Below are 27728 nucleotides of genomic sequence, written 5' to 3' on the forward strand. Positions count from 1 at the left end.
ATCAGGGTGAGACTCTATCCATGAAAAAATTGTTCTATAGAAAGGCTTTCACTGACCTTTTACACTGCATGTGTTTCACAATCTATCTACTGTAACTGCAGTGTCTTTAGAAAGATTTCTAATGTATCGTAACATTGGGTATTACTGCCCTCTAATGGAATATCAGGGTATTTGAAATGTTAAGTTTTTGTTTCTGTCCTACTTCAGAATCTAGTATTAAATGCCAACAATTATTAAAATGAGCTTTCGGTCTTGGTAAGGGCATGACTTCATGGGCATGAACACAATGAAAAATTAAATTCTGAAAATCATCCCCATGAATGTAATATACATGCTGCTTTTGTAAGTAGTTACTTTTTGCCTACTTTCTACTCAGACATGAACTGTCCTGATGTTTCTCGTACACTTTTGTTCTATAACAGCTTTGTGTAGTATACAGGAGTGTGGTACATATGAAAAACTCAAGTCATTCTCTGTTACTGACTCAAAACATCATTACTGGGCTTCACAGCTGCTATCCGTTCCAGTCTTGATTGAACCTGTAGTGGAAACAAAATGACATTTACAAACTGCCCTTCACATTAATTGCAGAAAATGACTTAACTGTGTGACTGGGTCAGACTCATGAATAAATGCAAAGTCTATACTAATGGATTAATAGAAGGTAGTGCAGTTGCACAGCTATTACGTGCCTGTAACTGGGGATGGTGAGAAGCATGAGGCCAAGAGCGTAACAACTTGATGCAATTCTTGGAGTGTCTTGTGGAATTTAGATTATAAATAAAATGAATTGACGTGTGTGCTTAGCATTATTATGGATACAGAGCTACTGTGTGCATTTTCTGTTGTGAGAAGTAAAAATTGGATTTTTCCTAATGTGACAGTCCAGATCATAACCTTCATCCAGCTCTACACTAGCAACTTTTACTGGCATAGAAGTGTCTGTTAGGGATATAGGGGTGTTTTTAGCAAGATTTCTGTACTGCCAAATACCCTGCTCTAAATGCAGTTATATGGGCATAAATCATTTTTGGGGCTAGATCATTTTGCTCACTGGACCAGTAAAAGGTATGTCTCCACTAAAAGGGCTTGCTTACTGGTATAGCTTTCTAGTGTAGACTAGACCTTAGTCTTGTGTGCTGCTTCAGGAGCAGGCAAAATGTTATTTAAGTTGCCAATCCTGTAACGCTCAGAAAGGAGAACAGCATATCCCTTTGAGTTTATACCATAACCCAAAATGTTCTCAAGCAGCACTATTAAGAACAGCCATACTGCATCTGACCAATGGTCCATTTAGCCCAGTAACCTGTCTTGTCAGTGGTCGGTGCCACATGCTTCAGAGGGAATGAACAGAATAAGGCAATTTCACGTGATCCACCCCTTTCATTCAGTCGCAGCTTTGGGCAGTTGGAGGTTTAGGGACACCAGGAACAGGGTTGTACCCTAATTTTTAAACTCAGTTCTCTGTACCACATACCATGTAAGCTGGAAGCATAATTTACAAGTTTTATTCTCCTTCAGAGCCAGCCTTGTATAATTAAGATTCATATCTTTAATACTAATGGGTACAAGTAGGGCCCTACCCAATTCAGTCCATTTTGGTCAATTTCACAATCATAGGATTTTTAAAATTGTAAATTTCAATTTTAGATATTGAAATCTGAAATTTCACAGTAGTGTAACCATAGGGGTTCTCAGCCCAAAAGAGGTGGGTGCGGGTTGCAGTAATGCCACTCTTCTGTGCTGCTGCCTTCAGTGGTGAGCAGGCAGCCAGCTCTGAAGACAGCATCACCACCAGCAGCAGTGCAGAAGTAAGCATGGCAATATCATGCTATGCCATACCATGCCATACTCACTTCTGCATGCAGCAGTGTTGCCTTCAGAGCTGGACTCCCAGCCAGCAGCCATGGGACTTCCTGCAGCCAGGGGAGGTTCCCAGAGATGTCTGACCTAGCCTCAGGAGTAGCATGTACAAAGAAAGTCCTGTCCCTCCCCAGGACTAGCAGCTGGAGCCTGGTTCTTGGGAGTTAAAGGAGCCTCCCCAGTCCCGCAGATTTGGCGGCACGCCTGCGGGAGGTCCACCGAAGCCACAGGACCAGCGGACCCTCCGCAGGCATGCCACCGAAGGCAACCTGCCTGCCGCCCTAGCAGCGACCAGCAGAGTGCCCCCCGCGGCTTGCTGCCCCAAGCATGCACTTGGCGTGCTGGTGCCTGGAGCCGCCCCTGGCCTTGGTCTGGCTGTACTGGGGGCACGGGGGTGACCACAGGGCCCTAGGCAGTTGCCCACTTGCTCACCTGTAAGACCAGCCCTGCCCCATACCAGGCCACCTCACTTCTGCGCTGCTGCTGGCAGTGCCGCTGCCTTCAGTAATGGTCTCCCAACCAACAGCTGCCATCCAACTCTGTGCAATCTGGTCTCCCCTACACTAGCCAGATTTCACAGAGGAGATCAGATTTCACAATCTGATGCACTTTTCATAGCCATGAACTTAGTAGAGCCCTAGGTATGTTAGAAGATGTAGTCCACATTCAAAATAATAATACAAGTACTATAGCTAGCTATAGCTATCACATGTATCCGACGAAGTGGGTATTCACCCACGAAAGCTCATGCTCCAATACATCTGTTAGTCTATAAGGTGCCACAGGACTCTTTGCTGCTTTTACAGATCCAGACTAACACAGCTACCCCTCTGATAGCTAGCTTAGTAGTTCTATAGTTATAGTGCCATATTTCTCATATTAGCTGGTTTGAGTCTAATAGGAAGAGACAGACTACTGCCCTATTTAAGGTATCTGCTATAGTGAATCCTGACACAGTTAATTAGAGCTGAGTCATTACTAGTCATAGTTAAAATTATTGATTTTTGTCCACTGTTCTCTCCAATTTAAAAATCTAGTGTTCAATGAATTCTCAATGTATGATAGCAGGAGCAACTGTTTTTAAAAGCAGTTACCATACAATTTGTCACTGACTGAGGATTTTAGACAGTTGTGCAATTCATTTGCATCTCAGATAATTCACTGAGGAGAATAGCAGCATCAGTTATAACTTACTAACACTGTCAAAACCATCTCCTGCCCAGATGTTTTCACCAAATTGACTGACTTTCAACTCCAAAACCCAAGCTAACAGTGATTTGGGTACAAGACCAGTTTGTATTCATTGAAAACGTTGCTTTTATTTTTCTCTCTTGTCACTTTTAGATTGTTAGTTGTTTAGGAGCAATCTGTGCCACACTGACAGCCCTTCACTCCTTACAGGAACTACTACAATACACATAAAAGAGAATCTATTTCCTCACTCTTCTTGTGCAGCATAAGAGGGAATTATGCCCACAGCTGCCTGTAAAAGAGAACCAAGAGCCAATGCAAAAGTGCTTGTGTGATCTAAAGCTGTCAGATGTTACTGAATCCAGTTCAATTTAAAAAAAAAAAATACAACCCAATACATATCAGATTAGACTAGTGGCTGTTATTGTTAGGTGTTTTGCACTCTTCAGTCCTCATTGGTTTAACAAATTAGGGCTTGTCTATACTTACTGTGGAATCGATGAGTGGTGATCGATACATTGGCAGTCAATTTAGCGAGTCTAGTGAAGACTCCCTAAATCGACCCCAGATCACTGTCCCGTCGACTCTTGTACTCCACTGGATAGAGAAGAGTAAGGGGAGTTGACATAGCGTAGTGTGGACCCCGCCGTATGTAGATTTAAGCTATGTCGATTTGAATTATGCTATTCACTAAACTCAAATTACATAGCTTAGATTGACTTTTTGCATAGCTTAGATTGATTTAGGCCTTGTCTATGCTACAGGGGAAGATCAAGCTACCTTACACAACTTCAGCTACATGAATAACGTAGCTGAAGTAGACATACTTAGATCTACTTACTACTCTTCTCGATACAGTGGAGTACAGCAGTCAACAGGAGAGTGATCTGCGGTTGATTTAAGTAGGTCTTCATTAGACCCGCTAAATCGACTGCCAATGCATCGTTTGTTAATCCCCGGATAAGTGTAGAGAAGCCTTCAGACTATCTAGTGCTATTTTATACAGTGCTGATTACTAATATTGGTATTGCAGTAGTGTTTACAGGCCTCAACTAAGCATCAAGGCCCACTATGCAACATAGCAACAGTCCCTGCCCTAAGCAGTAGACAATCTAAGTGTTAATTGTTTCTGTAAGGCTAAATAATTAAAAGGCTAAAAATTAATTGCATATCTACTACAACACTTCACAGGTCAAGGTGGTTTAGACAACAGTTAGCTTATCCTACCTGATCAAAACTCTTGTTTAACTCGGTCAAAGCTGCATCATGCTTTTTCATTAGTTTCTGGTATTCTGCCAAACATTCGGCTTCCTTTGTGAGTTTCTCTAGACAAAGCAAAGTAGGCGAGGCATCAGATGTGCCATTAAAGCAATAGCTGAGCAAACTCTGTAATACTTTACATTTATTTGCAAAATAAGTTCCAGTCAAGTTTTCATAATGTAAACAAGTCTGCAGAGTAAAATGCAGTGCTTCATTCTGTTTCGTGCCTTCAAATCTGACCTTACATTGTACTCTTATAAAACCCTCCCATCTCTGTGGCAACAGTACTGAAGAGAACGGTTACGGAGGAACTACTAGAGCACGTGTGGCTGGCAGCGGAGCACACCTCCCTTCTATTACTCCCTTTATCTCTCTCCTAGTCTATAACTGTAGGAGAGGAAGGGTCAATTTCTGCCATGGAAAAAGTACTGTCTAGCCTGTGCCAGCACATGGGAACTTTAAACTTCAATGGGAAGTTTAAAGTTCCCATATGCTGCAGGACACTCTGTACTGTCACACTCTGCTGACTCCCACAGAGGCAAGAACTGGCTGCAAAGCTTCCCTCAGTGTTTTTCTTAAACTATTGCAGGCCCTTAGGCTGAGACACATCCATCTAGCTGGCTGGAGCCAGGAAGTTACCCCTGTGGTAGCTGATGCAGCTCAGTTGGTCAATCTGTGCGGCTGCTTTGCCCCAGCCTGAACCCAACATGTAAGGTGACCAGATGTCCCAATTCTATAGGGACCGTCCCAATTTGGGGGTCTTTTTCTTACATAGGCTCCTATTACCTCCAACCCCCTGTCCCAATTTTTCACATATGCTGTCTGGTCACCCTACTAACACGGTGCTAGCGACGTTTAACTCCGTGGGTGGCCGCTGTGGCGGGACTGGGCTGGGCTCCCCGCGCGTCCCCTCGGCGAGCGGCTCCGCGGCCCGGGTGCAGGGGCCAGGCGCGACAGGCCTGGCAGACGGGCGCTGCCCCACGCGCGGGGCTCGCCGAGTGACCAGAGCGGGGCGCGGCGGCTCCGGCGCTGAGCGTAGGGCTCACCGGGAGGCCGCCCCTCGCCGGGCGCGTGAGCCTGTGCAGAGCGGCTGCCCCGCCCGTTACCTAGCGCAGCCGCCATCCGCCCGTACGCCGCGTCGGAGCCGAGACACTGGGGCGCGCGCGCAGCCATCCTCAGCCAGCCGGCGCCGCGTCCAACCCAACACTCAGGGGCTTGAGTCGCGCGCGTCTTCCCGCCAGCGCCCTCGAGACTCGTTCCCTAGCCTGCTGTCACGTGATCCAGCGCGACTCATGTGACCTGCCCCCTCCTGGCGTGGCTGTCACGTGTCGGGGATGGGCCGTTTCATCTGTGGCTCGTGTGGCTGCTCCCCTCTCCCCCCCCCCCCCTTATCCTGCCTCCTCTCCAGGGAGACGAGCGCGCGCACACACGCCCCGCGGCAGGCAGGGTCTCAGGGCTGCTGCGGGCAGTGATGGGAGAAGGCGGGGACGGGGACTCCAGCGCCCTGGGCTCTGAGCAGCTGCGGCTGGAGCTGGGGCAGGAGAAGCAGATGAAGTGAGTTCCCGTCCCAGAGCGGTGGGGAAAGGGGCCGCGCTCGGTGCCTGCAGCAGTGCCTGGGAGTCAGCGTGGGCCGTGCTGCGGGGTACGCCAGGGAAAGGCTCCTAGCTAGGAGAGCAGGGCCTGCCTGGTACAGGGTTGCCTAGTGCTCTCCATTATAACACCCCGCTGTCAGGGGCTTCTAGCGTTGCCATCCCTCGAGCGCTGGGGCTGAACTTCTCCAGGCTGGTGTCTGCCTGGGGCTGAGTTGTCTTGGGAAAAGGTCAGCCAAGTAGCTCCAGCTGTTTTAGAGAATGAGGCTGAGGAAATGTTTTCTCTCTGCTGCAATGTTCTCACAACCTTTGCTTTGAAGTGCTCTAGCGCCTGCCTGCTTTGAAGCAGGAGCTTGACATTTGGCCAGGGGTGGCCTTTGTGCGAGGGATGTGCCTCTTGCCAGCCCCATGAAGTTCACACAGATTTGACCAAGTTCTAAGCCTTTGAAAAATATGCACATGCTCGTAGATTTTAGCAGCTAAATTTCCCAAAGATTCCATCTGCACTGGGCATGCTCCAGCACTTACAGCTCTGGGCTGCTGCAGACTGTACTGGGTCTAGGTACTTGAATTGAGAGCAGGAAGCCTTGTTTTTGTTGTGCTTCGAGTGACCTACTGGTAGCCTGGAGAAGGAAGCTTCCTGATGCATGCAGAGAGGGCAAAAGCTACAGATGGTCTGGGGGAAGTAGATGGGACACAGAGCCTGGGACGAAGAAGCCGGGATTGGAGGCTGTTGTGCTGGAGGGAGTTGAGGTGGGAGTAGAGTGGAACTGGCTGACCAATGAAACTGGGAGCTCGGAAGGGAAATGGAGGACTTGGGAGTCACAAGGTTGGAGGAGACTGAGACTGAATGAGGCTTTAGGAGGCAGACTGGGACTCTGGGCAAAGAGAGTGGGAGGAGTGAAATTGGGAATAGTGGGCGAGAAGACTGGGACTGGGATGGGAAGTCTGGAGAGGTGAAATTAAGATTTGCTGGGCAAGGAGACTAAAAGGGGGATGAGAAGCCTGAGGAGTGGAGCTGGACTGCCTAGGTGAGGCAAGTGGGACATGAAGTCAGGGGTGAAGAAGAGACAGGACTAGGACACATTGAAGAGCCTGGGGCAGAAAGGGTCAAGCTTGAGGAAAATGGGCAGACAACTCTATGCCTACTAGAACACACTCCCCTCCAGAGTCTGGAATGGAACCCCAGATTCCTGAGTCTCACCATCTTTCTGCTGTCAGCAAATATTATTCCTGGGCGAATTGTGTGCCACTGCACACGTGCAGACTTCTTGTTGGATGCAGAATTATTTTTTCTGCAGAAAATACGTTCTGTGGAAGAAGTGTGGCAGTTCTGCCTTGCACCCACCAGAGGCTGCTGACCGGCATTAACAGGTAGCAGCAGGCTGCCAATGAAGCCAGGTTAGGAGGCACCATGGGGCACACAGGACTGCGGGGATGGGAGAGGTCACAGACTGGGGTTCAGAAGGGCTAGTGTGGGGGACAGACTGGGGCGTGGGCACAGGAGTTAGTGGGGTGACAGTGTTGAGCCAGTGTCTGAATGGGAGGGGAGCTCTGGGTCACATGAGGATGAAGGAGTTAGGGGGACTACAGAGACACATAGGGATGGGGGCAGATGTGCCCAATGAAATGATAGAGGTTAGGCGTCAGTCAGGGTCTGTAGAGAAGAAGGTCACCAACTCCCTAACAATCCCTTCCCCTCCAAAAGAAACTATTCCATACTTCTCCCACCCACACCAACAACCCTCCAGGTTCACTCCCAGGTTCCTTCCCTCTGCCTCAGCTCCTCTGTTACCCTTAACTCCCTTAAGCCTTTGTACCACTTCAAAGGGATGTGGGAAATACGTTTCTGAGTTGTAGTTTAAATGAATTACTCAAAGTTCTATATTAATATGCCTAGAAGGGAATCCATTTGCCAAAAAAAACAAAGACTCAGGATTTTTTTTAATTGTTATGGACATACTTGCTGACAATATTTTGAAATAAATGACCAAAATAATTGAAACTGGCATGATCATATTGTGTTATGTTGACAAATAAAATATGCAAAATTTTGCAGAATTTTTAAATATTGTGTGCATAACTTTTAATTTTTTTGGTGCAGAATACTCCCAGGAGTAAAATATCTCTGAAACCCTCTGGCTCCTTCTTTTGAGGTGGAAGCAGCAGTCGTTAGATACCCTCATGATCTTCTTGCCTCTAACCCTGCCCTCTCATGCATTTATCTCAACTCTCTCCAGCCTCCTCATGCTTTCCTTGCAATATGCCAACTCTCTGACTTTCTCCCTTCCTGTTGGTGTCTTCTGTTCAAACCAACAACTGTTTTGTTACCCTCCTGCCCCTTGCCCCTCCTCCCAAATCTGAAGTGAATGGGAACAAAGCATGACTGGAGCAAGGAGTAAATTAGGACTTCCCTCCACTCTCCCCTTCCCCCTGGAGACTTCTAGCCTCCCTGGGTTATCTGGCCCAACCTCCTCTTGGACTGGAGGCTTCTTTTGAAACCCTTGACATTTGCAGGCCCCAGCTTCCCCACAACTGGTTCCTTCCCTGTCTCTTTCCTGATATGTCAATTCTTCAGCTTCCCGTCCCATATCTGCTTTCCTGCTCCTCTGATCATTGATTTGGCTGTTTAGATGCTGTAATTTTACTGAAAACTGATGTCATTTCTGGTACCAGCAGTATGGTAGTCCTGGAGATGCTGCTTGAATCATCTTTTTCTCCCACTCTGGGCTTCACGTATTCTGCCATGTTGCATCCTATACGTGGAACAGTTGCCATTTTCTTGTTCACCCACATCACTCATTCTCTTCCTCTCCTTAAACCTCACTTTTCCAGTCGCCCTTTCTATCTTTTTCTCATCTGTAATCCTTTTTCCTTACCTTACTTTCCTGTTAGTCCAGTGTTTTTGTTCACTTTAGGCTCCAGTCCTGCAATCATGTCTGCACAAACTGGTGGTGTCTTTGCAAATTTAAGAGTCCACCTGCATGGCTCAGTCCATTTGTTTGGGGGACTGTTTAATGATCCTAATGGCCTGCTAGGCAAGGCTGAGAGCTTCTTAATGAGGCTTTGATCCCTAAGCCCATTAGCACCCATCAACCGTTAACTAGGGGACAGAGCTACTCTTGAAGACCAGGGCTTTAAAAAGCGAGCTCCTAAGCAACCGTAGCAGGTAGTGAACAGGAGCAGCTAACATTGGAATTTTGAGGGGGAGTTTGAGGTGGGGCTAGATAGACTCAACATTCTTTAAATTTAAAGCCAGAAACACCCCCTGATAAAAACAAAACAACAACAAAGGAACGTGCTGCAGGAGTAAAAAGAGAATGCAGGCAGAAGTCCAGCAACAGAATGGGGGCTATCCAGTTTATTACACCCAATGCAGCATGTATGATTACCTGCCCTATGGGCAGGTGGCGTATATATGCATTCAGTGCAAGGAGTTCCTGTCCCTCAGAAACCGTGTATGGGCTTTGGAGACCAGAGTGGCTGAACTGGAGGAGCTAAGGGTGGTAGAGAGGTACATAGATGAGACTTTCTGGAACACAGTAGAACGGTCCCACCCCCGGTCTAACAGCCTCTGTGCTATTGAGGAGGATGAAAGTCTCAGGGAAGGAGAATATCTAACTGGAGCAGAGGGAAACGATACCATAGTTGGGGCCTTCCTTCTAGAAAATGTTGTGGTATCCTCTCACACTGAGGATACTTCTCCGTTTTTTAGGAAGAGACAGGTAATAGTCATGAGGAATTCGATCATTAGAAACATACATAGTTGGGTTTACGATGACCGGGAGAACCGCATGGTGACTTGCCTGCATGGTGCGAAGGTTGCGGATCTCTCAAGATATCTAGATAGACTTATGTGTAGTGCCAGGGAGGAGCTGGTGGTCGTGGTACATGTACAATGACATAGGGAAGGATAGGAGAAAGGTCCTAGAGGCCAAATTTAGGCTGCTAGGTAAGAGACTGAAGTCCAGGACCTCCATGGTAGCATTCTCTGAAATGCTTCCAGTTTCACATGCAGGGCCAGTTAGACAGGCAGAACTGCAAGATCTCAATGTGTGGATTAGACGATGGTGTAGGGTAGGGAGGAGGGGCTTAGATTTATTAGGAACTGGAGAAACTTTTGGGAAAGGGGGAGTCTATACAAGAAGGATGGGCTCCACCTAAACCAAAATGGAACCAGATTGCTGGCACTTACAATTAAAAAGGTCATAGAGCAGTTTTTAAACTAAGGGCTGGGGGAAAGCCAACAGGTATGGAGGAGTACGTGTTTTGGACAGAGACATCTCTTAGGGGAGGATTTATTAATGGGAATTCTCTATGTCCTAATAAGGAGGAGAGGATGGAAAATGATAAAATACAGGTAGGATCTGATGAGAAACAGTCAAATAAAAAAGAGTCCTATTCAGTTACGTCATTTAATGGCAGACAGCTAAGTAGTGACAAGTTTTTAAAGTGCTTATACACAAATACTGCATAATAAGATGCGTGAACTAGAGTGCCTCGTATTAAATGAGGATATTGATGTAATAAGCATTGCAGAAACTTGGTGGAATGAAGGATAATCAATGGGACACAGTACTACCAGGGTACAAAATATATCAGCAGGACAGAACAGGTTGTGCTGGTGGGGTAGCAGTGGCACTAAATATGAAAGAAATCATAGAATCAAATGAAGTAAGAATCTTAAATGAACCAAACTGTATCATAGAATCTCTATGGATAGTAATTCCATGCTCTAATAATAAGAATATAGCATTAGGGAGGGATAGCTCAGTGGTTTGAGCATTGGCCTGCTAAACCCAGGGTTATGAGCCCAATCCTTGAGGGGGCCATTTAGGGATTTAGGGCAAAAATCTATCTGGGGATTGGTCCTGCTTTGAGCAGGGGGGGTGGAGTAGATGACCTCCCGAGGTCCCTTGCAACCCTGATATTCTATGATTAGGGATATATTACTCACCACCTGACCAGTATGGTGATAGTGACTGTGAATTGCTCAGAGCAATTAGAATGGCTATAAAAAACTCAATAATAATGGGGGATTTCAACTATCCCCATATTGACTTAAGTACATGTCACTTCTGGATGGGATGCAGAGATAAAGTTTCTTGACACCTTAAATGACTGCTTCTTGGAGCAGCTAGTCCTGGAACCCACAAGAGAAGTAATTCTTGATTTAGTCCTAAATGAAACACAGGATTTGGTCCAAGAGGTGAATATAGTTGGACCATTTGGTAACAGTGACCATAATATAATTAAATTTAACATCCCTGTGGTGAGGAGAACACCACAGCAGCTCAACACTGTAACATTTAATTTCATAAAGGAGAACTACACAAAAATGAGGAAGTTAGTTAAACAGAAATTAAAAGGTACGGTGCCAAAAGTGAAATCCCTGCAAGATGCATGGAAACTTTTTAAAGACACCACAAGAGAGGCTCAACTTAAATGTATACCCCAAATTAAAAAACATAGTAAGAGAACCAAAAAAGTGCCACCGTGGCTAAACAGCAAAGTAAAAGAAGCAGTGAGAGCCAAAAAGGCATCCTTTAAAAAGTGGAAGTTAAATCCTAGTGAGGAAAATAGAAAGAACCATAAACTCTGACAAATGAAGTGTGAAAATATAATTAGGAAGGCCAAAAAAAGAATTTGAAGAACAGCTAGCCAAAAACTCAAAAAGTAATAGCAATTTTTTTGAAGTACATCAGAAGCAGGAAGCCTGCTAAACAACTACTGGGGACCACTTGACAATCAAGATGCTAAAGGAGCACTCAAGGACGATAAGGCCATTGCAGAGAAGCTAAATTAATTCTTTGCTTTGGTCTTCCTGGCTGAAGATGTGAGGGAAATTCCTAAATCTGAGCTATTCTTATTAGGTGACAAATCTGAGGAACAGTTGCAGACTGAAGTGTCATTAGAGGAGGTTTTTGGACCAAATCGATAAACTAAACAGTAGTAAGTCACCAGGACTGGATGGTATTCGCCCAAGAGTTCTGAAGGAACTCAAATGTGAAATTGCAGAACTACTGACTGGTTTGTAATCTATCATTTAAATCAGTTTCTGTACCAAAGGACTGTAGGATAGCTAATGTGACACCAATTTTTAAAAAGGGCTCCAGAGGTGACCTTGGCAAATATAGGCCAGTAAGCCTGACTTCAGTACCGAGCAAATTGGTAAGGAACAGAATTGTCAGACTTATAGATGAACATAATCTGTTGGGGATGAGTCCACATAGTTTTGGTAAAAGGAAATAATGCCTCACCAATCTAATAGAATTCTTTGAGGGGGTCAACAAGCAATTGGACAAGAGGGATCCATTTGATATTGATATTTTCAGAAAGCCTTTGACAAGTTCCCTCACCAAAGGCTCTTAAGCAAAGTAGCTGCTGTGGAATAAGAGGGAAGGCCCTCTCATGGATTGGTAACTGGTTCAAAGATAGGAAACAAAGGGTAGGAGTAATCGGTCAGTTTTCAGAAGGGAGAGAGGTAAATTGTGGTGTCCCCCGGGGTCTGTTCTGGGACCACTCCTATTCAACATATTCATAAATGATCTGGAAAAAGGGGTAAACAGTGAATTGTCAAAATTTGCAGGTGATACAAAACTACTCAAGCTAGTTAAGTCCCAAGCAGACGGTGAAGAACTACAAAAAGGATCTCACTAAACTGGGTGATTGGGTAACAAAATGGCAGATGAAATTCAATTGACAAATGCAAAGTAATGCACATTGGAAAACATAGTCCCAACTGTACATATAAAATGATGGGGTCTAAATTAGCTATTACCACTCAATAAAGAGATCTTGGAGTCATTATGGATAGTTCTCTGAAACTAACCACTCAATATGCTGTGGCAGTTAAAATGCGAACAGAATGTTGGGAATCATTAAGAAAGGGATTGCTAATAAGACAAAATATCATATTGCCTCCATGTAAATCCATGTTACACCCGCATCTTGAATACTGCATGCAGATGTGATCATCATATCTCAAAAAAGATAGATTGGAATTGGAAAAGGTTCATAAAGGGGCAACAAAAATTGTTAGGGGTATGGAATGGCTTCAATTTGAGGAGAGATTAATAAGACTTGGCTTTTCAGCTTGGAAAAGAGATGACTAAGAGCGGATATGATAGAGGTCTATAAAATCATGACTGGTGTGGAGAAAGTAAATAAGGAAGTATTATCTACTCCTTTTCAGAACACAAGAACTACGGTCACCAAATGAAATGAATAGGCAGCAGGTTTAAAACAAAAGGAAATATTTTTTCACATAATGTACAGTCAACCTGGAGAACTACTTGCTAGAGGATGTTGCAAAGGCCAAGACTATAACAAGGTTCAAAAAAGAACTAGATAAGTCCATGGAGGCAGGGCCGGCTTTAGCAAGTGCGGGGCCCAATTTGTAGGGCTTGTACTCACCGGGTGGCACTCCGAGTCTTCAGTGGCACTTCAGATTGCCGCGCTCCGGCCAGGGGAGGGAGGCCGTGGGGCTTGTCGCGCTCTGGTCTGGGGAGCGGGGCTGCGTGCTTAGAGCTGTCTGCCCACTCTGCGGCCGTGGGAAAGGGGCGGCAGGGCTTGCCACTCTCCAGATGAGGGAGTGGGGCCGCAGGACTTGCCGCGCTCCGGCCAGCGCTCTGACTGGGGGAGCGGGGCTGCGGGACTTGCCGCACTCCGCAGGGGAAGTGGGTCGCGGGGTTGCTGGGCTCTGTCCAGGGTAGTGGGGCCGCAGGGTTGCTGGGATCCAGCCGGGGTAGCAGGGCCGCGGGGTTGCTGGGCTCCAGCCGGGACAGCAGGGCCACAGGCTTGCAGTGCTCCGCCCGGCGCTCTGGCTGGGGGAGCGAGGCTGCAGGACTTGCTGCGTGCCTGCTGGCGCTGGGTTGGGGGACTTGCTGCGCTCTGGCCAGTGCTCTGATCAGGGGAGTGGGGCTGCGGGGCTTGCCACGCTCCGCTGGGGAAGCGGGTCACAGGGTTGCTGGGCTCCGGCCAGGGTAGCGGGGCCATGGGGATTGCCGCATTCTGGCTAGGGTAGTGGGGCCACAGAGATTGCTGCGCTCTGGCGGGAGGAGCGGGGCCACGGGTTTGCAGCGCTCCGGCCGGCGCTCTGGCCCGCGGATCAGGGCTGCGGGCTTGTCGCGCTCTGGCCGATGCTCTGACTGGGGGAGCGGGGCCATGCTGCGCTCCACTGGGGAAGTGGGTCACAGGGTTGCTGGACTCCGGCCGGGGTAGTGGGGCCACAGGCTTGCCATGCTCTGGCTGGGCGCGGGGCCCTCTTAAGTGCAGGGCCTGATTCGGGGGAATCGGCCTAAAGCCGGCCCTGCATGGAGGTTAGGTCCATCAATGGCTATTAGCCAGGATGGGCGGGATGGTGTCCTTAGTCTCTGTTTGTCAGAAGCTGGGATTGGGTGACAGTGAATGGATCACTTGATGGTTACCTGTTCTGTTCATTCCCTCTTGGAACACCTGGCATTGGCTACTGTCGGAAGACAGGATACTGGGCTAGATGGACCTTTGTTCTGACCCACTGTGGCCGTTTTTATGTTAAGGATCAGGACCTTAGATTGTAAACTGAATGGGGAATGTGTTTGTAAAGTGCCAAGATTTATATAGAGGAATATATGATTTAAATAATAAATAATTATGAGAAAGATAATTGTGGTGTTTCATATTTAGGCTTTCTGCTGAAATATTAACCATTTTGTCCATTTAAACTGGTATTAAAGCATCATGGAAAGCATGTCTCACTAACACTGACTGGATACCTGAATGGGTGGAAATGCAAAAATCATGTCACTTCTCAGTGACTACTCCCACTGTCAAATGGCTCATAAATGCTTGATTCAATCAAAGCTTAAATTTCCAATACAATTGACAGTTTGTCTATTTTGAAGATATTTCACACTCTAAAGCGCTAAACTTTTCTTTTTTTTTCAAATTAAAACTTAAGTAATAAAAATAATAGTGGCTTAGCTCCTATATATCTAGGGGAAAATTTCTATTTGTTGTATACAGGGCCCTACCAAATTCACCGGCCATGAAAAATGCCTCACAGACCATGAAATCTGGTTCTTTGTGTGCTTTTATCCTATACTATACAGATCTCATGGGGGACAGCAGCATTTCTCAAACTGGGGGTCCTGCCCAAAAGGTAGTTGCAGGGGGGTCACCAAGTTATTTTAGAGGGGTCGCGGTATTGCCACCCTTACTTCTGTGCTGCCTTCAGAGCTCAGTGGCTGGAGAGTAGCGACTACTGGCCGGGCACCCAGCTCTGAAGTCAGCACCCTGCCAGCAGCAGTGAAGAAGTAAGGGTGGCAGTGCCATATTATTCCACCCTTACTTCTGTGCTGCGGTCTTCAGAGCTGGGTGGCTGGAGAGCGGCAGCTGCTGACTAAGGGCCCATCTCTGCAAGCAGCAGCACAGAAGTAAGGGTGGCAATACCATACCATGCCATCCTTACTTCTGTGCTGCTGCTGCTGGCAGCGGCCCTGCCTTCAGAGCTGGGCTCCCGGCCAGCAGCTGCTGCTCTCCAGCTGCCCACCTCTGAAGGCAGCACCACCACTAGCAGCAGTGCAAAAGTAAAGGTAGTAGTACCATACCCCCTACAATACAACCCCCTCTACAATAACCTTGTGACACCCCCCCAACTCCTTTTTGGGTCAGGACCCCCTACAATTACAACACCGTGAAATTTCACATTTAAAAAGCTGAAATCATCAAATTTACTATTTTTAAAATCCTATGACCATTAAATTGACTAAAATGGACTGTGAATTTACTAGTTATAAACTATTTCAAACCCTGGGTTTAGCTGCTAGTTATTATATACTTTGACAATTAGTTCTGAATGAAATCTAAGTCATTGTCATAATATGTGGCCAAAAAGTATCTAGAAGAATGATTATTAGTCTCTAAGCACTGAGTTCTGAGTTAAACTAAGATCAAAATTTCCAATAGCACTTTTCTCAGGTGTACTCCTATATATCAAGAACTAAGATAATCATTAGTTCATTAGCTTAACACATGATGTTTTGCCAGACAAGTATTGATATCTAGAGATAGTATGTTATCTCCTTATGAAAATGTCTCCAATCACAAAATTTCAGAAATGCCTCTATATTTCTAAAGCATTGTAGCAACCCTAGAGAAAAATATTGTAATGATGGGACATTGGACAGAGTGGACTGGTGCGTGTGGAGGCGGTACAGAGAATTCTCTTTGAGATGCATGGCTAGCGGATCTTGCGTACATGGTCAAAGTCATACTGATCACCATTTTGGGGATTGGGAAGGAATTTCCCCCCCAAGTTAGATTGCCAGGAACCTCGGGATTTTTGGTTTGGTTTGGGAGGGGGGTTGTTTTTGTTTTTCACCTTTCTCTGCAGCATGAGTCTAGCTCACTTGCTAGGATCATCTAGGTATGTCTCACCAAATCCTTTCCCTGCCATTGCACGTGCCTCAGGCATTTGTGCACCTCAATCCCTCCAGTTCCCTGCCTAAGGCACACAGTAGTTTAGTCTTCTGAGGTCTGTAACATTTTAATCTAATCCAGTTTACTGGATTTACTACCAGGGCAACTGAGTAGGGTTTAGTAGCCTATGTGCAGGAGGTAAAGCTAGACGATCCGGTGGTCCCTTCTGGCCTCAAACTCTCTAATGTACATAGTAGAATATAAGCACAAGGACACTTCAACTGTACATAAAATTCAAGTTAGATTTTGTTGTTAGTAAGAAGATTAATTATATAACCATTTATTTAACTTCTCTATCACAGGGAAATGCTTGAACTTTCAATATTTGAATTGAGAAACACGATAGCAGAACTTGAAAAAAGATTTAGCAGTGTTGAGGATGAAGGTAAGTGAATAATAATTAATCTCGGCAGGATTCAATTTTAATTGAAAACTGTCAGTAAATGTTGATTTTAGCTGACACACTGACTGGAGTGAATGAGCAGGTCCCTGACAGCACAACTGCAGAGAGCTCCCTGTGCTGCCTCAGTGCAGTGACACCTGGTCTCTGCATGCTGGGGGAGAAGAGGGGGCAGGGGCTGTGGTCCTGACAGGGGAGAGCAGAGACTCCTGCTAGGACTGCATAGAGGAGGAAGAGGACAAGTTCCACACTGCAAGGGTAGCTACTGTTTGCTGAATGTCTCTGCAGTCACTAGCTGGGAGTGCCGGGGATCTCTGCTTTGCCCTGCCAGGACTGCAGCCTTCCCACATCTTGTACCTGCAGGGATCCGTGTCACTGGCCCAGCGGTTATGCAGGGAGCTCTCTGCAGCTCTGCTGTAATGGGGGTGGGGCTGTGACAGCAGAGGGATCCCTGCATGCCATGGGACCAGTGACACCCTATTCCTGCAGGCACAAGCTGTCAGGGAGACTCTGGTTCTGGTCCAGCAGAGCAGAGATCCCTGGCCAAGACTGCAAGGAGGAGGAGAGGAAACGTTGTCGTCCCTGGCCTCAGAGGAGGTCACCCTGCTGCTGAATGGCTCCGTTTCTGGGCAGGAACCATTCAGCAGCATGGTGTCCTTTCCTGCACCCAGGGACTTGTCATCCTCACGACCCTGGCCGGGGCGCTCTGCTCTTCCTTTCCAGGACCACAGCCTTCTCTGCACCTTTTGCCTGCAGGAATCTAGTGTCACTGGCCATGCAAGGGAGTTCTCTGCAGCTCTGCAGTCATGTTCCAACTCGCTTGCTCTCCAGGCCTCCCCAGCCAGGAACTGTTTTTATAGTATGTACACACGTACATTTTAACAATGAGAGTAATTAACCACTGGAACAATTTACCAATGGTCATGGTGGTTCACTATTGCAGATAATTTTGAAATCAAGACTAGAATTTTTTTCTAAAAGATGTTCTAGGAATTATTTTGGGGAAATTCTATGGCCTGTGATATACAGGAGGTCAGACTAGATCAGTGTTTCTCAAACTGGGGTCCGTGGAGCCCTGGGGGATCCCGAGGGTACTTGGGGTCCATGGACCCCGCTGATCAACTCCTCCTCCATCCTCCCTCAACTCCTCCCCCTTCCTCTATCTCCAGAAGGCTACTGAAGCCAAATCGGGAGATTTTAGGTGCTAAAAGTCCAGCAGGGGCTAAGGTAGGCTCCCTACCTGCCCTTGCTCTGCACTGTTCCCAAAAGCAGCTGGCATGTTCCTGTGGCCCCTGGGGGAGGCAAGGGGCGTTCCGCACACTGCCCCCACCCTGAGCGCTGACTCCGCAGCTCCCATTGGTGAGGAACTGTGGCCATTGGGGGCAGTGTCTACGGGCAGGGGCAGTGCCCAGAGACTCCCTGGCCCTCCCTATCCAAAAGCCACTGCCAGAGAAATGTGGCAGTTGCTTTTGGGAGCCGCCAGAGGTAAGCGCCACCTGGCCGGAGTCTGCACCCCTCATCCCATCCTGTACCCCAACACCCTGCCCCAGCCCAGAGCCCGCAACCTGCACCCAAACTCCCTCCCAGAGCCTGCAGCCCTCACCCTCTCCTGCACCCAAACTCCCTCCCCCATGCCGAACTTCTCACCCCCTTCTGCACCCCAACCTCCTGCCTCAGCCTGGTGAAAGTGAGTGAGGGTAGGAGAGAGAGAGCAATGGATGGAGAGGGGATGGAGTGAGTGGGGGAAGGGAAAAGGTGGGGAGGGGGTGGATTGGGGGCAGGGCCTTGGGCTGAGCAGGAGGGTTTGTGTGTCCCCAAAAGCTTTTAAATCAAAACGGGGATCCTCGGGTTGCTAAAGTTTGAGAACCACTGGACTAGATGATCACAATGGTCCCTTTTGGCCTTGGAATTTATGAGTCTTGAAGATGTACAATAAAGTCATAATAAAGACTACAAAAGTACATTAGCCATGTATTTTGTATTATTTCACATATCATGAATGAAAAATATAAAAATACATAAGTTTCAGTTACTGGATGAAATCCTGACCTCACTGGATATGTCTACATTGCTATGTGAGACCGTGCTTGACCCCACCCCTTTGAGTCTACACTGCAATTGCACAAACCAAGAGTGTAGACCCAAGGTTCTAGGATCCTGCAGGGCTATCAGGTCCAAGCTGAAGTCAAGCTGGGACCCAGGGTCTGAGCCTTATTGTTTTGCAGTGTAGCCACAGCCCCATTTGACTCAGGTCTCCAGAGTCATCTGGAAGTATATCCCACAATTGGACAACTTCCTTAGTTCTCTCTATCCCAACAATCTGCAATCTACTCTATTGAAAACAGAAACACCCCTCCCCCTGGGAAAGGGCAGCAGCTCAGGTCAATGTTAACCTATTCTGTTCTGATTGCTGATCTGCAAACATACTATCAGAGAGCTTCCCCTGGGTTTGTAATGGAGAGCAAACCAATCAAGCCTTTTGCAGAGTGAGCTACTTCCTGGTAATGTGCAGAGCAGGCTATAAAGTTTTCCCACAGTGCACCACGTTTCTAGAGCTAGAGCGGGTCTCATTTCAGAGGGCAGGGGGCAAGCTAGGGGTTCTGGATATGGTTACTTTGACTCGGGTCTGCACACTGACTGCAGTGTGGGTGCCAGAGCCGTATGTTCCAGCACAGGTCATGAAATTCTTAATTTAGGTTTAAAATACAATGTAGATGCTCAAGCCCAGGGTTTCCTGGACACGGGTCAGCTGACTCAAGTCCCACTAATCCTGGGTTTACATTGCGGACGCACCCACAGAAGTAAATTGCAAAACTCCCATTGACTTCCAGGAAGCCAGTATTTTACCTAGTATCTTTTTCAAGTTCCCTTGTCTGTAAATGGACACTTTCTTGGTTACACAAATGTGGGGTGCCAGGCTCCAAAAGGAGGTGAAAAAGGCAATTTCTAATTCTGGTGTTATGAATTAAATTTTGGAAATAAATGTAACTTTGTGTTTCTTTTGAGGTAATGAATGGAAAACCAGATATGAGACACAAGTAGAATTGAACAGACAACTAGAAAGGCAAACTGGTCTTCTTCAAGAAAAGATGGAACATATTCGTGGAAATCCAACAGGTAGAAATGTGCCTTCATAGATATATTAATATATAATTTTATGAATACGAGAGAAAAATATCAAGGTATCACATATTTGCTTATTTACAAATAGATTGTCTTCTATTACAGATAGATTGTCTTCTATTCGCTCCTTTGATCAAATGCCTGTGGTAAGTAGATTGGTGTTTAATTGCATAAGCATCTAACAATTCATTGTAGCTAAGGATATTATTAAATAAATTCAGCCATTTGCAGCCCAGAAAAAAATCAGTGGCCCTATCTGGAAGCCACAAAAATCAACCCATTTACTTTTTTATTGTTTCACCTCTGCAATTGTTTATAAACTTGTAAGACCTATAGTAAAACAAGGAAATAGAGGATACATAAGACAAGAATCCTGAGATATATAATCTTATGTATTACAGTGGGAGTTTTTACTGAGTAAAGACTGCATGATTGGGTGCTAAATCATGAGTCAAACCTGGACAGTTTCAATTTATAATTTATATAATGTATATTCTCGATGCATTTAGTACTATTACAAATACATTGTACACAACATATTTATGGGGAAATCCTCACTGTAGAATAAATGTTATATTTGTACAATACAAAATGGCTTAAGCATTTTAATTTCTTTAACTTCACTTCCTCCAAAGCCGTGCAGACTTCACGTTCACCCAACGCCCGAAAAATTGACCAATATGAATGAGGCTGGTTAGGGAATGGCACTTGGGAACCACAGATACCTTCACCCATAATGTGGGTGCACAAGGGGGCAGAATGAAAACAAAACTGAATTCTGGATTTTTCTTTTGTTTTTTAACCTCTCAAGCTCCAGATACTCTTACTTTAAGGCCCTTTGCTCCTCCCATTCTGTTGTCCATTGAGAAACAAAGAAATACAGAATCCATGTAATATAGGCAGAAGTAGTATAAGGTAGGGCAATAGGTCTCTGTGAAATGTTCCTTCCAGCTTGGGAGCTCACGGAAAAACTCTGAGTTGTTCAGGTTCTCCAGATTGGATGGAAGGAGGTTGAGCCAGGATGTAGCTGCATTGTATATTAATCTCTCTTCCCAACCCAGTGCGTTTCCATATGGAAGTGTGTGTTTTGGAATTAATACTGCTCCAAGCACAATTAAATTCCCTCTATAGCTCTGACTCCCTCAGATGGAGGTTTGGGCACATCTGTGATGAAGGAAACCAATAACAGCACAATTTCTAAGGGATCTGTTCTGCCAGAAGGCAGAGGAGGAATCAAAAAAGGAGCACAGAGGGGCCTGCACTTTTTCATTGGTATCTAGGAAACTTCTGGTTCCCAGGGCATGCCCCTGCCCTGTCCATGAGGCCTCCCTCACTCTTATTCCTCAGGAACTGCAGGTGTTCAGGCTTGCAGATTTTTCCAAAACTTTTTTTGCTCCTGTAAGTTTGTCTGTGAGAAAATGGAAATATTTAGCCCTTTAAGGATTAGAATGAGAAACTGACATTTCTTGATGGACAGGAGCAGGGAGATCAGCAGCTAGCCATCTCCCTACTTATGTTCAGTATTTTTAATGTTATTTATTAAAACTTCAAAGTCCCAAACTTGCCATTACATATGAGATCCTATGAAGACATCCATATAATGTTTTTTTTCTAAAGGATATGCTCTAGTTCAAACAGAAATTAATTCAGGGAAGTCTTATGGCCTGTGTTAATACAAGGTCAGAGTAGATGATCACAGTGGTCTCTTCTGGCCTTGTGAGCTAAATAACGCTTCCGGTAGATATCATGTCATTTCTACATTGTCCCAATACTGGATAATGGATTCCTTTCTGGAACGTTGTAGAAAGGTAAAGTCTATTAGTTCTTGTCATCTTTATGTTATTTTTAAAACACTTTCAGGAGTTTAAGAATTTATGGGATTGAAAGACTGTGGTAAATCTAAAAAATTAGGTACTTGTATGAGAACTCTTTTGACTAGAGAAGATGGAACGACTACAAACAAATTACCTTTGTTTCATATTATTTTTTATTTATTTGTATGAAGTAGCACTTATGAACCCCATTGAGCTAGTCCTGTACAGACACAAACCAAGAAGACCTAAAGAGCAAATTGATGCCACTAATTATAAGCAAATATCGTGTATATGTTTGCCAGACACCCATAACACATTGTCTGGCAAAAGTCTACTTTTTCCACATTCCACTCTCTGCTTTTAAAAGCTACAGGTCTTGTTTTTGAGCACCAACAGGGTTATGACAAAAATAGGCACTCAGGTACCACGGCAATGAGCAAGTTATAAGAATCTAAATAGAAAGGAATAGTTTACACCAAGGCAAACTCTTGGATGGTGGATAAGGAAACACATTGGATTTTCCATACCCAGAAATTGAAATAATTGCTTTCAAAGGTCAATACCATTGGCTGGAATATTGGCTGAAATATTGCTGAGGAGTTTTTCCTTGCTTTGGAAAATGTGTAGTTCAGTCATGTTTAAACACACAGGTATCATTTTGATGATCTCATTTTGACTTGAAATTTCCTGTTTGTTTGTTCATTTGTTTCCAAAAGCGATGGTGTTGTCATCCCCTTCAAATAGCACAATAATATGTAACCAATAATACAAACCTTTACTTCTTTATAAGTGGAGATTAGAAAATCATTTCTGTATGTTGAGGTTGGATACTGAAAAGCTCTGAAATAGAACTTCTACAGTGAAGACTGTTAGTCATAACTTCCTTTGTGCCCTAGTGACTAATATACAGACTGTACTGTAATTCAGTAATAATTATGAAGAAATTGAAAAGCAGTTCCTTTGAAACCTAGCCCAATGCAAATTTTACTTCCTCGTTAGATAAACCAGTTAGCATTTGTTCACTTCTTTTTCGTTAAGCAATATTATGTGAAAGATACGTAGGCTGTCTCCTAAATATCATTTCCCATGCTAAGAGACAAAAATCTTCATATTTTTTCCTCTCCTTATAGTTACTGCAAGAAAGCCTCCCTAGACAGAGGCTTTATTATGCAAATAGAGGAAGGCATACTGCAGAATCAATTCAGAAGAACACACTTCAGATAGCATTGCCTTAGCAACGGTCTAGTTATGATTAGCTGCGGAACCAGAGTTTCTATTATAAATCACTGTGTTCAGCATTGTCCAGCATCATGACTGAGGAAATTCAGAAATTATTGTTCAGGCATTTGCTTTGCAAAACTGCATTGTAGTGAAAACACTGGATACATTCTAGCCACACACAGGCCATCCCTGTGCCATACTGGGGTTCTGCAATTGATGTTACACCACTAGCAAAGTGTGTGCGATGGTGTCAAATTGGAGAAAGAGCTGAAAACACAACACAGACTGGGTATCTGGATCCTAAGAAGACGTATGTGGGAATTGTTCTCTGAGCCTTTGTGTGGGGGACATCAGCACTGTGCCAAGGTGGAGGAAATTTTGACAATTCCCTTAGCAGGTCACCTTTCACTGAACTTCACTGACCTTGCTTGCTTAAGTCTCAAATAGGGATGTATGAAAAGTGTGTCTGAGTTTCTTTTTCTTTGCAAACTTCAGTACCAGCTTGGAAAAGGGTCTGCATCAGTCCCTGAGATGTCCCTGATACAGTTTAGGAAGGCAGCAAGCTGGTCGCTGGTATCAAAAACATTGAGAAATACTGTTCTAGACCTCTACAACACACCTTATGTGTCCAGGAGACCCCTGTTGACATGGCTTCCCCTGCCTCATTGCCATCCTGGTATGAGATGTTCTTTCTTTGATATCTTCGGTCACACCAGGTAGTTACTTTCCTTGTCTTCAGTGGGCAGGAAACACCTGCTTTTTCTCAGCAAGGCAATATGAGCAGAGGAAAATCCTGCTACCAGCCCTTCTTATAGCTATACAACTGAGGATTATAGTTCTTCTGTTCCCTAGCTTGTGGCTGGTTAGAAACCCTGGTGGTTCCCTAGCACCTCCTGGATTGGCTTGGGAAAGAGGGTGCTCCTTGGAACTTGATGTTCATGTAGAACCTGAACCAATCTCTTCCCACCCCCGAGCCAAACAAACTGACCCCAGCAGAGTTCATGCAGCCTGTCATAATCTTCATATTATTTTTTAATATAGCTTTAATGTGAATTATTATATTAGCCACAAGGGGGCACTTGGTATTTAAATATGCATATCCCTCCTGGGTTCAGCTGTATTGAAGCCTTTAGTGTTCAGTGCACAAAATCTCACGTGTACAGTATACACAGAAACATGCTTTGCTAAAGAACTTTAATATTTCATTTTGTCACAGTAATTATTACAGTAGGAAATTAGTGACAGTTTATCAATAGAGCTAAAATGGAGTTCAATTTCAGTACCATGAAAGATGCAGCATCACTTTTTGCACTAGGTTTTAGATTTAATTACTTCAGCTGATAGACATACCTCCTGGTGTTGGAAGAAAAAGAGTTTATTTTCCAAGTGAAACTACATGTGATTTCAAATGTCAAGTAAAATAGATTGTAGAGGCTTCATTGTTTTCTTTACATGCCAAACAAATGTATTGCTTATGTGGCTCCCTGGTAGAGGAAAATTGAAGAGGATTATGGCTGGAGTGAATTGCAGCTAGACCATTAGACAGCTCAAGTCAGTCTCTGGTGAAAGTAAGTTTTCTACGTTGACGATGTGACCTGTTTGTCACCGTGGATATGGAGGAGTGATTGATGGAAATTGTCATTTGCATTCCTAGTGGTAGCAATACACTGAAAAATCCACTGTGAAAACAGCTTATGTGGGTGGTTTTAAAATCCAACTGTAATATAAATCTGCATAATTTCATTTGCTGGCAGGTGTTAAATCAACAGCATACTTGGGAGGAAATAAAAAAAGAAAAAGCGTGGGGACAAATGCAGAAAAGATTAATTGGGGGGGGGGGGTTCCCTTTACTGGGAAGCTTTGGATATTGGTCACTGCTGGAAACTAGACTTGATGGATCATTGGGCTAATAACGTATTTGCTAGTGAAGAATTCAGTTATGTAAAGAAGTGTCTCAAGGTATTATTTTAAAATTGCAGCATGTCTTTTAGCCCATCAGCTCACTCAGAGTGACTTGACAGGCAGTTTAATGAAAACTAAGAATTTTCAATCCCTTAGTCAGCTTATGTCTCCTTTCCAGAAATACATTGTCCAGCTATTCAGGGTTTAGCAGAAGCTATTAATAAACCTTAACTTACAAGAATGACAATATTTAATTAAACCAATTTCAGCGATAAAGTTATCCTGACTTTTTCAGGGTTTAGATCAGAATTTATCCCACCCACTCAGTCTTGAGGCTTGGTGGCAGCATATTCTCATAGGTCAGTGCTGGATAAAGGAGGGAGGAAGGGAGATAATGGTGTGGAGATCAGTCTGGTGCACCCGCTGCAGTCAGTCACGACACCACAGATGAGTCCCTGCCTCAGTTTCCTTTTTTGAGCTATCAATTAGTTCAGTAAGGCCCACATATAGTAAACATTGCCCTTTCAGGAGTCCAGTTTATTTAACCAAGTCTGAACATAGTGTGCAAATTAACATAAGAATAGCCACACTAGGCTGGACCAATGGTTCATCTAGCCGAGTATCCTATCTTCTGACAGTGGTCTATGCCAGATGCTTCAGAGGGAATAAACAGAACATGCAATTATCAAGTGATCTACCCCCTATTGTCCAGTCCCAGCTTCTGACAGTCCGAGGCTTAGGTATACCTACAGCATGGGATTGCTTACCTTACTATCTTGGCTAATGGCCAGTGATGGACCTATCCTCCATGAACTTATCTAATTCTTTTTTGAACCCAGTTATAGTTTTGGCCTTCACAGCATCCCCGGCAATGAGTTCCACAGGTTGACTGTACGTTGTGTGAAGAAGTCCTTCTTTGTTTTGTTTTAAACCTGCTGCCTATTAATTTCATTGGGTGATAGATGGTTCCTGTGTTATGTGAAGGGGTAAATAACACTTCCTTGTTCACTTTCTCCACACCATCATGATTGTATAGCTCTCTCTCATATCCCCCCCTTAGTCATGTCTTTTCTAAGCTAAACAGTCCCAGTCTTTTCAATCTCTCCTCATATGGAAGCTGTTCTACATCCTTAATCATGGTTTTTCCCTTCTCTGTACCTCTTCCATTTAAAATATATCTTTTTTTTTTTTTACATAGGACAACCAGAAATGCACGGAGTATTCAAGATGTGGGCATACCATGGATTTATATAGTAGCATAATGATATTTTCTGTCTTATTATCTATACCTTTCCTAATGGTTCGTAACATTGTTAGTTTTTTTTGACTGTTACTGCAAATTGAGCGGATGTTTTCAGAGAACTATCCACAATGACCCCAAGATCTGTTTCTTGAGTGGTAACAGCTAATTGGACCCCATCATTTTGTATATATAGTTGGGATTATGTTTTCCAATGTGCTGTATTTTGCATTCATTAATATTGAACTTCATCTGCCATTTTGTCATCCAGTCAACCAGTTTTGTGAGATCCCTTTGTAACTCTTCACAGTCTGCTGTAGATTTAACTATCTTGAGTAGTTTTGTATCATCTGCAAATTTTGGCACCTCACTATTTACCCCTTTTTCATTTCTGAATATGTTGAATGGCACTGCTCCCAGCAGGGCTGGTCTTAGACCAAATAGCACCTCAGGCAAGCAGTGTATTCGTTGCCCCGCCTCCATTTGTTAAACTTTTGAATACTTTATTTTTATTGCATTTGTAGTCCATTTCATGACTTTGATGCACAATTTGCATGCATGATTTATCCCTGTCATATAAGACGATAAATTTGATCGGTAAGATCTGTAAATCTATATTTATTCATGCCATATATAAGCAAATAAAATAGTTTCATCTAAGCGTATAGAAACTTAATTTTAAGAATAACTGAAATGTACTAACATCAAGAAATTGAACAGTGCACCCACATTGGGTGGACAAACATTAAATAGTGTTACAGTTGGTGACAGCCTTAGAATATCAACCCCTAGTCCTTTAATTCAGAAGGTCGTTTTTCTTGCCTTTGCCCTCACAAAATGAAGCACAGCATCGGAGAGGTCCAAAGACTAGCCAATGGCCTTTTCAAGCGATAAGATAGAAAACTCTCGTTAGCCATAGTTGGTCAATAGAAGATGTATATTAATGAGCCTGGACTTCGAAAAGCTGCACTCACCACTCGCAACTGTGACTGGCAGTGTGAACAGAATCCTCAAAGCTATCCATACATTAGACAAAATGTCCTTTAGCTCTGCATCATGAATCAATTGGAGAACTTGAAGTGGAGAGTGCTTCCCATGTGGCAAAATGTGACAAATATTTTGTCCAATTCAACATAGAAGTCTTAATCATTGACATCTGAACATTCCCCGTGTCTCTGTCCAGTGAAGGTCCATACAACTGTTCAAGACTGTTTTCCTGTCCACTGGCAGCTTACTAAGGTCATACAAAACCCCCCAGGTCTTTTTGTGGTGTTTCATTTGTCTGAACCTTTCTTTAATGGACATTCAAGCAGTGTCAACAAGAGAGCAAAAAGCCCTCCCTCTTGAATTTTTCTTCTAAGCTTCCCATCACCTCATCTCTGCCCTCATAACCTAAATGTATCTTCTTCCAATGAATACAAGTTTCCTTGAAGACAGAATCAACTCCTAAGTTTTCCGCCATTTCTTTGGCAGCAGAGATGGTATCTTCAAATCCATTCTCGCTGTAGGCCACAACAAAGTCAAGGCAGCTTCTCATCAAAGTAGTAGCAGTCGTGATGTCCATCGATTGAGTTTTTAATGCCTTGTTTACAACATTTACTTGGAACAGGATATCATGCCAAACCACAACTGGTTTGCCAGACTTTACTCCTCATATCAGATTT

At 44.6% G+C, this 27728-nt stretch overlaps 1 protein-coding gene across 3 annotated transcripts in view; it reads left to right on the forward strand.

Annotated features, from left to right (window-relative positions):
* The first annotated feature begins 5652 nt into the window (after positions 1-5652).
* Positions 5653-27728, forward strand: part of CCDC169 (coiled-coil domain containing 169) — a 61243-nt gene continuing 39167 nt past the window's right edge. For all 3 annotated transcript variants that reach the window (XM_050937340.1, XM_050937341.1, XM_050937339.1), the window contains exons 1-4: positions 5653-5868; positions 16667-16749; positions 19771-19881; positions 19993-20033. In XM_050937340.1, the coding sequence (XP_050793297.1) occupies positions 5786-5868; positions 16667-16749; positions 19771-19881; positions 19993-20033 (318 nt within the window). In that variant the 5' untranslated portion in view covers positions 5653-5785. The remainder of the gene's footprint in view (positions 5869-16666; positions 16750-19770; positions 19882-19992; positions 20034-27728) is intronic.

This window comes from Gopherus flavomarginatus, chromosome 1 (genome assembly GCF_025201925.1).
Source record: "Gopherus flavomarginatus isolate rGopFla2 chromosome 1, rGopFla2.mat.asm, whole genome shotgun sequence".
NCBI lineage: Eukaryota > Metazoa > Chordata > Testudines > Testudinidae > Gopherus > Gopherus flavomarginatus.